The sequence below is a fragment of the Hippocampus comes genome, unplaced genomic scaffold (assembly GCF_001891065.2).
Source record: "Hippocampus comes isolate QL1 unplaced genomic scaffold, H_comes_QL1_v1.1 scaffold68, whole genome shotgun sequence".
NCBI classification, from domain to species: Eukaryota; Metazoa; Chordata; class Actinopteri; order Syngnathiformes; family Syngnathidae; genus Hippocampus; species Hippocampus comes.
The window spans coordinates 5,969,784-5,979,688 of record NW_017805625.1 but is presented as its reverse complement, the minus strand read 5'-3'; the positions used below and the strand labels follow the sequence as shown (position 1 = coordinate 5,979,688).

The 9,905-nt window shown below is 42.5% G+C and overlaps 1 protein-coding gene across 2 annotated transcripts in view; it reads left to right on the top strand.

The window, feature by feature from the left end:
* Positions 1-7,962, top strand: part of LOC109522677 (putative fidgetin-like protein 2) — a 14,272-nt gene extending 6,310 nt beyond the window's left edge. For both annotated transcript variants that reach the window (XM_019881436.1, XM_019881435.1), the window contains exon 3: positions 4,595-7,962. In XM_019881436.1, coding sequence (XP_019736995.1) covers positions 4,595-5,739 — 1,145 coding nt within the window. In that variant the 3' untranslated portion in view covers positions 5,740-7,962. The remainder of the gene's footprint in view (positions 1-4,594) is intronic.
* Positions 7,963-9,905: the final 1,943 nt, after the last annotated feature.

The window sequence follows — 9,905 nt, the reverse complement described above, 5'->3', positions numbered from 1 at the left end:
CACACACACACACACACCCCACCCGCACACCCATACGCACCCGAATACCCTCCCTCCGACACAGATGTCTGATGCTCCAGCACACATCGGCACTTTTAATGGGTCACTGAAATGCACAATGAAATACATTTCGCTCGAATTGGAAAAGGAGTGGATTCGAGTGAGAGAGTGCAGCTGCGGGAATTGGAGTCTTAATGGTCTAGTTGGTTGTTTAGGAACAAAAACTGGAGTCGGGTCATCATGTTTCTTGACTTTACAGAGATCTGATCAACTGGATGGGAGCGGCGGATATTTTGCATTTCATGCAAAACATCCGGTGATCGTTTGTAATGTCATAAGTTACCAACAGTCGATGACATCATTGATTGGATCTGTTTTTGTGTCTTGTTTTTCATTTGGGTCGGAGGGGTTTCCTCTTCCCATTTTTCGGAGTTTCCCAAATTTCTGAGTTGAATTATTTTTTTTGCGCACCAATTTTGGCTAATCGTGGACGGGCCGGTCCCAATCCACTGCGATCGGGGGTCGACGCTACATCAAAATCGAACAAACATAAAAGGTTATGAGGGAGATTCCATTCAAGACGTGTCACAATTTGGCCTTGAGAAAGATTATACTGCCCGGTTTTGATTGTCAGAGAGGTGCAGCTCTTTGTTAAGGTAACTGTTGTCATGGTGATGTTATGAGCGCTTTTCCCTGCCTGCTAAATCTAGCGCGACATGATTTGTCTCCTGGTCAGAGTTTGAGTTAAAGGGAATTTATATCTGGTCAATCTTTTAGCTTAAATCGACTGTAAAAGATTGTGTGTCAGGCACATGCTAAGACAACAGCGCTGCAATATAATAAATATATGACACTAGATAATAATTGTCAAAGGCTGACTGTTTAAGTATTTGAATCAGTATCCAGGGGATCATTTAACGCTGCTCATGCCGATCTCTCCAATCGATCGGCGTATGTTGTGTCGTATCGCAGCATGATTCATATTTAGCCTGAGCTTGTCGCCATATCTCACAATGGCTTGATGGAGGGTTGCAAGCCCTCTTGTGGTGCTGGTGATGGCTTCAGTTTGTCTGGCTGAGTGTCAGATTGGTGACACTATTGGGATAAAGAGCGTGTGCGCTAATCCTTCATTAGTCTGCTTTCCCAATCTGCGCACACTCCAACTCCATCTCCCGGTGTCTGAGCTCTGCGATCCACTCCCAGTTTGTACATTCCATTCTGATGAATTTTTGATGAGGATTCCAGAATCGCACTAGATTACTGTGCACAAATATGTCATTGAATTGATTATGGGCAATCTGTTGAAGACCAGATGAAATTGGACCTCTTTAAACTATTTGCCCGCAAGTGTTGATTCTACATTGATTAAATTTATGGATGAAGTATTTCGCTAAATTTTTGTACAGAGCTGCAAAGTGGGACATCAAATGATAATCACTCAAAGCAATATCATTTATTTCGCCATCTTGCTCCCCAATACTACTTTTGTTCCTTTTTCTCTGTTACCTCTACTAATATATGCCCATTGAATAAAGACGATTGCTATGTGTAATACAGTTGGACATGGGATGCAAAACACGTTGCTGTGGACTTTCACAGCAAAGTCAAGTGCTGAAGTTGACCCAATCAATTCACGGTAATGAAAATGCGAGAAGACACCGAATATGAATGTCTTTTTTAATGGGGGGTTGGGAAAAAAGGTAACATTATTTTGTCGTACTTCTGTTTGTTTGTGTGCACTTTTTGAGATTAGATTATTGTGCCCGTCTATCCGTCAAGCGCCATGATCAGGAATTCCCTAGAGTGCAGGGATTTCTCCCATCCTGGGCGGAGCTTCGTGATGGCCGAGAACGCTGCCATCCTTGGATGGGATGAGCAGGATTATTGGGTTGAAGGATCATTTAATTTAGGGATCAACATGTGGACCGTTTAGAGGCCCATCTGGTGGGCCTGGTGGACATGTGACACGACCAGCACTAATCTGCATGTAGACAGCGTTAAAGTAGAATGAGTAAGTGTGTGTGCGCGCGCGTGTGTGTGTGTGTGTGTGTGTGTGTATTTATTAATGACCAAACTGCAGTTAAATTCCTTTGACAAAAAAAAAAAAAAAAAAAAAAAAGCAACAAACTAAAAGTGGACTTTAGACACCCTCCAAAGTCACAGTCCTAATTGTGCACCTTTATAGCTAGCATGTAACTCCTGCACATGTCTTCATTTTGTCTTTCAGATTCATGTACAATTATTAATTGGGAGGTTCACATGAACAAACTTCTTGGTAGAGATGGGAAAAAAAAGGATAAAAATTGCCAAATTCATTTTGGCACAATGAGTAAACACATTAAAGTACACGTTAAAGTGTCAGTAAAACACATGTACACGATCTTAAAGGGGAAGTCAACCCCAAAATGTTCTGTGTGATAATATGTTCCATGCACCTTCACTACTCAAAAGAGGGCATTCTGATTAATACTGCGTATGTGGAGTATGAGTTAAGCAGCAAAATCCACCCGTTTTTATCCATCTCGGGGCAACCATTTTGCCACTTTCTGTCAACTGAAACTGACATCGCGGTTGGTCAGGGCTCAGGCAACGACCAATCATGGCTCACCTGTTATCTGAAGCTAAAATGGGCAAAACCCCCACCCAAAAAACAAAAAATCCAAGGTGGATTTTACTGCTTAACTCATATTCCACGTACGCAGTATTAATCAGAATGCCGTGTTTAGAATAGTGGGGCTGCATAGAACATATTCTTGTAAAGAAAATTTTGGGGTGGACCTCCCCTTTAATAAGGCTCTAGTAGTATAATACGTTTACTTTAATACCGGTAGTTACATTTAATTTTTCCTGTCAGAAGTCACCCGAGCCCAAACCCGGGGTCAGTCCAGATTAAAATACTTCACAATGCCTGGAATGTCAGCCTAATGCTAGTCATGTCGAAAAGGGCTGGAGAAACCAGTCACGGGTCCCCTCTACTTGTGGAAGTGTGTATAATCGCACACGAACACACTTTTTGGACTGCTGAATCAAATGCTACTGTCAGCATGCAGCATGACAAAGTACTGTGGTTCCCCTGCTACAAATGACCCCGCCCACGCTCGGCCCCCTATCCAGCACACCCCTGAGGTTTGGGTTCGAATTAGATCATACGCTCGGTGGGGGTGGTTTTGTTGACTGGGAGACTCGCTTAGCGACAACAATGGCCTCAATGTGAGAGAGGCAAAGGCAGAGGACAGAGTTGCGGCCAATGGAGGCTTATCGCCGTGGAGACCAGGCTGGGGGCTATGTTGGCAGCTTCTCATAAAGATTAGGACAGTTGTCCCCCCCGCCTCAATGAGGTGTTGTGGAAGAGCACAGGCTACGCGCCGACATGATGCTCAGCTAACCATGGTGACTCTTTGCCTCCTAATCTCTCTGAGAGCAAAATATTCCCGTTTTAATCTGGACAATTGAACCCTGCTGGAATACATTTATGGTGGCCCATTGCAATTCATTATTATTCTTTTTTTGCACAACACATGTCACAGTTTGATTCACACCATTTTCCGTTTTTTTTTTCCGTTTTGTGTGATTAATTTACATACAGTGCCTGAAATTTTGCCACGGTCAAAAATTGTATTTCCATCTTCCATTCTGATTAAATCATGACCTTTTTTGTCATAAAGTATACATGTGAGTTTTTTCCACCACGTTTGTATAAGTGTTTACAGCGACCAGTGTATATAACACCATTGTGATGAGAAATCTTGAAATATTGTACACTGTATACTGTATGGGCGTGAACATATTAATCATCAGGTTTAAAAACTCCAAATGTCTCTAACACATTCACAATTGCAGTTTTGTTTTTTTTTTGATTGTATAGTTTTTAGTTTTGGGCCTGCTATTGGTTAGCTAAACCGTGACGCTAACTTAGCTAATGTACTGTAGCTGCATCAGTGGGTTTTTAAATGACAGATTAATTTAGACATTGTTTTTGTTGTCTCTTATTTTTGAGTGGCAAACCTTTCATGCTGCCATTATGTTTTTCTTTTTTTCATTTAAAAACCATCCTGTAATCTCAATGTAATCATCTTTGGAGCTTCTGCCATGACCCTTGCTTCATGAGGTGGCCTCAGCAAATCGCCTCATATGGTGATTTGAAAATAATCCACCTCTTTAAAAAACAAAAAGCTATATTTTATCATTCTGATTTTTCAACGTAATCGATGACTTGTCATGTAGCGCGAGTCAAAGTCAAATCAAATCTCATGACTACCAAAACAATGTCAAATTTTTCATAAATTTAGGCAAAGCAAGTAAGTTCCAACACCTAAAATTCGCTGTCACGTGACTCGAGCTCCCCGCCTCTGCCAACTTTCCCAGCGACTACAAATACTCTAGGTGTGTGCTCACACTTAAACGTTAGTACTCAGGTGTAATGTGTACCAAGATAAGTCGCATGCTAATGCAGGTATTTGTTAACATCAGACCAAAAGTTGCGTTGCAAAAAAGATATGCCCAAAGAAGACCAGACTAAACTCCAGCTGCCAGTACGAAAGTCATGCAAGTGTATATGTAATTTAAATGAAACTAACTGCAGCGTTCTTCACAGGTCTATTGAAGATGCACTGGTCTCCGGATCACACCGCCCCTATATCTCAGTGGCCTGAGCAGCACCTTGATGTCACCTCCACTACTTCGCCCCCGTCAGTCCACAAACATGAGCCCTACGCCTCCGCCGCTCGCCGCAATTACGCTCACACAGGTTACCCGTGGGCCAGTGATGACATATCAGCCCTTACCGCTTCTTCGCTTCTCAAGCGCTATGCGGAGAAGTACTCGGGACTGGAGCTGCCCTACGAGCGTCCCGCTTCAGGGGCCTACCCAGAACCTGGAGCTTTTCTGAAGACTGAATCGGAACCCTGGGCTCTAAGCCAGGGCATTGAGTGCTACCCCGGTATTGAAGCGCTAACCGGCACCAAAGTGGGCTCTGGATCCGCGGGCATCCCGACCACAGGAAGCGTGACTGTCGTGAGCAGTAACTTAGCCTCGGACCCGGGCTACAGTGGTGCTGGCTCGTGCGGTGCCCCGTCGTCCCAGGACTACCCTCCTGCCTACAACAGCACCTACCTGTCTTCAGGATACTGCCCTCAGTCAGGCACAGCACTTCCCCCTGCCCCTCTTCACTCTTTGCAGGCCGCACCCACTCTTGTGCCCAGCTACAGCGCTAACACTCCAGTCTACAACTACCCGCCGGGCTGCTACCCCCAAAACAGCCTCTCTGCCAGTTACAGCCACCCCAGTGCCTCCTACTTACCTCCGGGGATTAGTGCCCCGACCCCTCTGGCCCCCAGACCCACTATGGTGGGGAGCAGTTACAGCTACCCGTCGCACAGCCTCGGTGGGGGCGCCGAGGCCGGAGCGCCGCTGAAACGCAAGGCCTTTGAGATGGGAGAAGACGGACAAGAGGGAGCCGAGGTGGAGGGATCGCGCTACAGAAAATACGGCAACGGCCTCAGCAAAGGCAACGGCCACGGCAACGGCTACGACATAAGCGGCTCCGGTTCTGATCAGCAGCCCTATAAACCCGGGAAGCCCCTCATGTCACCCCCTTATCGCGGAACAGGGGATTACAGCCCCCCATCCGGCATAGCGGTGGAGAATGCGTCCGGGGAACATAGCTTTCCTCATCAGAGGATGCCGATGAAGATACCGCCATCGCACACGCGAGCCGAAGATCCCACCGGGGGCCACTGACGACCCTCTTGGCTTTCAAGACGATTTCGCTTGGATCCAAACACTTGCAAGTATCCCACAGACATGTCTGAATATCACTTGCAACCACAAGAGGGCACAACATGAAGCTTGATTATACCTCATCTTTTTCATTATCAATGTTTTCCCAAAGATACACAGGGGCATTTTTTTTTTTTTTTTTTGGTCATGTGAACTTGGAGAATCGGTGGAGTATTGTTGGAGCATTCTCTACATAGATAAAGAAACTCGAAATGTATGCATCTCTCAGGATCTATTTATTCCTTTCTGCTACTGTGGCAGCACCGTGGAAATGTTGCTTTTTTTTTTTTTTGTAGAAAATGACATAATTGTATGTGGCCGTGTTACCAGGCCCATGACTGCAATGTACTCTAGCGGCCCACAAAGACCATTTCTGACCAAAAAGTGAGGAGAGCAATAATTCAAAATTGCCGTACTACTTCAGCACAATCATACAGTAGCTGATTCAGAGGCTTTAGGAAATGAATGTCCTTATATATCCCCCTCCCCCTTTTTTTCTTGCTTCCTGCCTCTTGTTTTCAACGTGTTCAACGCTACTGTTGTCCTCTTTATCCAAATCATGCTGCTTATATAAAGCTGGCCTTTAAGTTGTTTGAGTACAGGATCGCAGTCCTGTGCATGTTAAAGTGTTTTTGGCAGGATACTTGATGTATGCAACTTTGGGGCTCGTTGTTTACACGCAGATGCTCAAAAGAGACTTACTTATTCTGAAACTTCTACAAGAATCCATCTTCTATTTTGTCTTAACTATGAGCAACAATCATGCAACATACTGCTGAATTTACTGCAAGCGAGCGCCTTGTGGTCATGCGCACACGGTGATGTAAACACGTGCAAAATGGGGCCTGCTTGGATTGACTTTACTGCTATTCATTGTCTTTATTTTTGCCTCTCGAAAGGAAGATTTATCGTCATGTTACTGAATACTCAGGAAGAATATTGTTACCTCAGAATGATGATGAATAAGAATGTATGTTATTACCTTTGGAGTGCTTGTGGGGGAGCCCTTTAGAGCAAAACTGGAGATGTCGAAAAGCAAAGCATACTCTGAAATCTTCAGGGAATTTACACGGCCTTTGACAATAATGGTAAAAATGCACACACACACACACACACACACACACACACACACACACACAGTTTTGTTGCTCTGGGAATAAAAGTGGCGATAACTGTACTAGGGCATGAAATGTTGAATGTAATTCAGATTTTTTTTTTTTTTTTTTGAAAGAAAGAACAATACATGCCATAATGTACTTCGACAACCTTTTTAGATAAATGAAACATATTTTCTTCATGTATAGATTCCCTTATAGATTTTGGTGGCGAGATGAACGATGTTATGTGTTAGTTTTTGTAGTTTGCAGCAAGACGAACGATTTTATGGACAAACCACGCACGATGGATATCTGAAAAACAAACACGTTTCAATATATGCTCTCGATATGTTTTTCAAAATGTCTTAATGTCTGTTTGGTTTCTGTTTTCCGCAGCATCTGATTGTTGAATTGGCACCACCAACGGAGGAGGTTTATTGCGGCGATATTGCTTTGTGCCATTTTGTTAATCAGCAAAATCAGATTTAAGAGCACGACTCGCTTCGATTGTTGGATTTTGGTGATGGAGTATCTTTAAAAGAGGGCACAAAACGTGTATGAGATTCCCTGTGGGGAAACTTGTGACACACGACCTCATCACACAGCTTCAAATTAAAATATGAGATTGGTAAGGTGATACACAACTAAACCCCAGTGCTTTAAAAAGTATTTAAGCGCTTAGCTATAAGAATTGAATGCTCTTCAGTGTCATACAAGCAATATGCTACACAAGCTGTTGTTCTCATTCAGCTAGTTCTGTTGAAACCCAAATGGATTTCAGTATTATCTTTTTTTTTTTCTCGATGTTGTATCTTGTGCATTCTCAATAACCATTTCTACCTCATTTTAAAGACGGACTTGGAAATATTTATCTCATGTCCTTTCTTAAGACAGATTCTAGGAGCAATGTTTCTCCAGTTTGACTCGTTATAGTCTACCTCAGTAAAACTGTCATGTCATGAAAATGAAGATATCGTACCCGCACCCCAAAAATCAAAATGTTTTTTTTGTTTGTTTTGTCGATCGAACCAAAAATGTGTGATGTTTGAGTGTTGTCTTTCACTAAAATGTACAATGTTGACAACTACATGTGGCACTGGTGGTTTGTCTTCTCCAGCTTCCATGACATATTTTCAGAGCATGTCATCACCGATCTTATTCTAGCATGGACCTTTTGTTTTTATTCCTTTCATCTAATGTCATAAATTCAATGATAAGCCCTTTAAATAAACACAAACAATAAACATCCAAAGTGCTATTCCAAAAAAAAAAGGCGTCTGTTTGATCACTGCCCAGTCTTTTTTAAATCATCAAATTCACGTGGTCATTTGTCCAAATTGCACGTCTCTCCTTAAATCCTCACCTTCGTGCACTCCAAGCAGAAGCCAGATAGCAAGTATCACAGCGACACCTTCAGGCCACTATCGACCTTTAATTGGTGATTTTCCAACTTCCAAGGATATTTGTGTTGATAAAAAAAAAAAGAGGCAATCAAATTGCTTTGAATAAGGTATGCCTTTGAAAAGATAAGGCTTTTTATGGAACAAAGTGTTTTTATTGCATTTGTAATTTACAGGATAGTAGTATATCAAATTGAGAGGTTTAACTCAGATTTCGTTTCCTTGTTGTACCCCACGCCAGTACGTTCACCTCTATCTACAGGTTGCAACTGCAATGATCAAGATTTTAATACCTTTCTGAGAATGTTAATCAAAGCTGAGCGTAGAGGCGTCTTAAAGTGAATGTATTTGTTTCAAAATACCACAAGAGGGCGCTAGAGACCTGGACGACAGTCAAAGGTTGGTCCGCTTGAATGGATGTTGAATTATCGAAGGGGAGATCAAGGACTGATATCATGACAGCATCCAAGCATGAGCGCGTTTTGTGATGGTTGGAAGAGAGTCATTTGAATATCTTACTTTAGAACTACATAAAATATACCAAATTCCTGTGAAATGTTGGAGTCGAATCAATGTGTACTGCTGTCTGAGAACTTCCCCTCTTGTCTTCCTCCCGCTGAAACATAGAAGACCCACAAAGCAGAATGATAAACCATGACCTGGCATACTGTTGATGCCAGACTAGGGCAACATTGCATCTAGTATTGCTGTCTTGCAAAGGGCCCATGAAGTTGATAATGCAAGAATTCAAGATTACCTCTTACAGGCACTGTTGAAATGCTCTCACACACACACCTGTGATCCCCCACGCATCACTTACACACTCCCGAAAAACATTCAATTCCATTCATCCATTCCAGCCTCCCCAACGAACCCAACAACAAAAAAGACAATCATAAGTTAGAAAGAAACGTAGTTTGAAACACTTTGTCCTCCTCCAAACAACTCCAGACTCCTATACAGCAATATAATTTGGAGCAGTTCACAATAAATGTTTATCTAACAACATGACAGAAACATTAGAGGGAAAAAAAACTATTCTCTTTTTCTTTGCCGACCAGAACTTGTTCGTTAATTAACTATGTAGTCGGAGCTAATTTGGCACGCTCGGACGTGCTTACTTTGAAAGTGCCCAACAAATCGTTTTCTGGGTGAGAAGCAGTTACATTGTTGGGTGATTGACTTATCCTCACAATGTCCATTTTTTTCATGAAAAGACCGCCTAATAAATGAATTTTTCATCACGTGACAATCGGCATCCTCTGCCACCGATTTAGCACATTGTGAGACTATCTACCGCAACCAGTCGGCGGACGGAAAAAAAAAGCCAACTTCACCGTATTCCTTTGTGAAGGCCAAATTTGGTGAATTTGAAATCTGATCGGTTAAGAAAAAAACATCAATTGCTAATACTGTGAATATGTATTCAAGCAAACGGAGGCTTCAAATTTATGTTTTAAATTTCATTTTCACTTCACAGGGTCTTTAAAGTCTTCCTACTTTGAAAACCAAACTCTAGGAGAAAAAAAAAACCCTATTCAAAACTGTAACCTTGTATAAAACCCTACTTCAAAACTCCTACTTTGAAACCCTAAACCTAATTTACAACGATAACCCTAATTTGAAACTC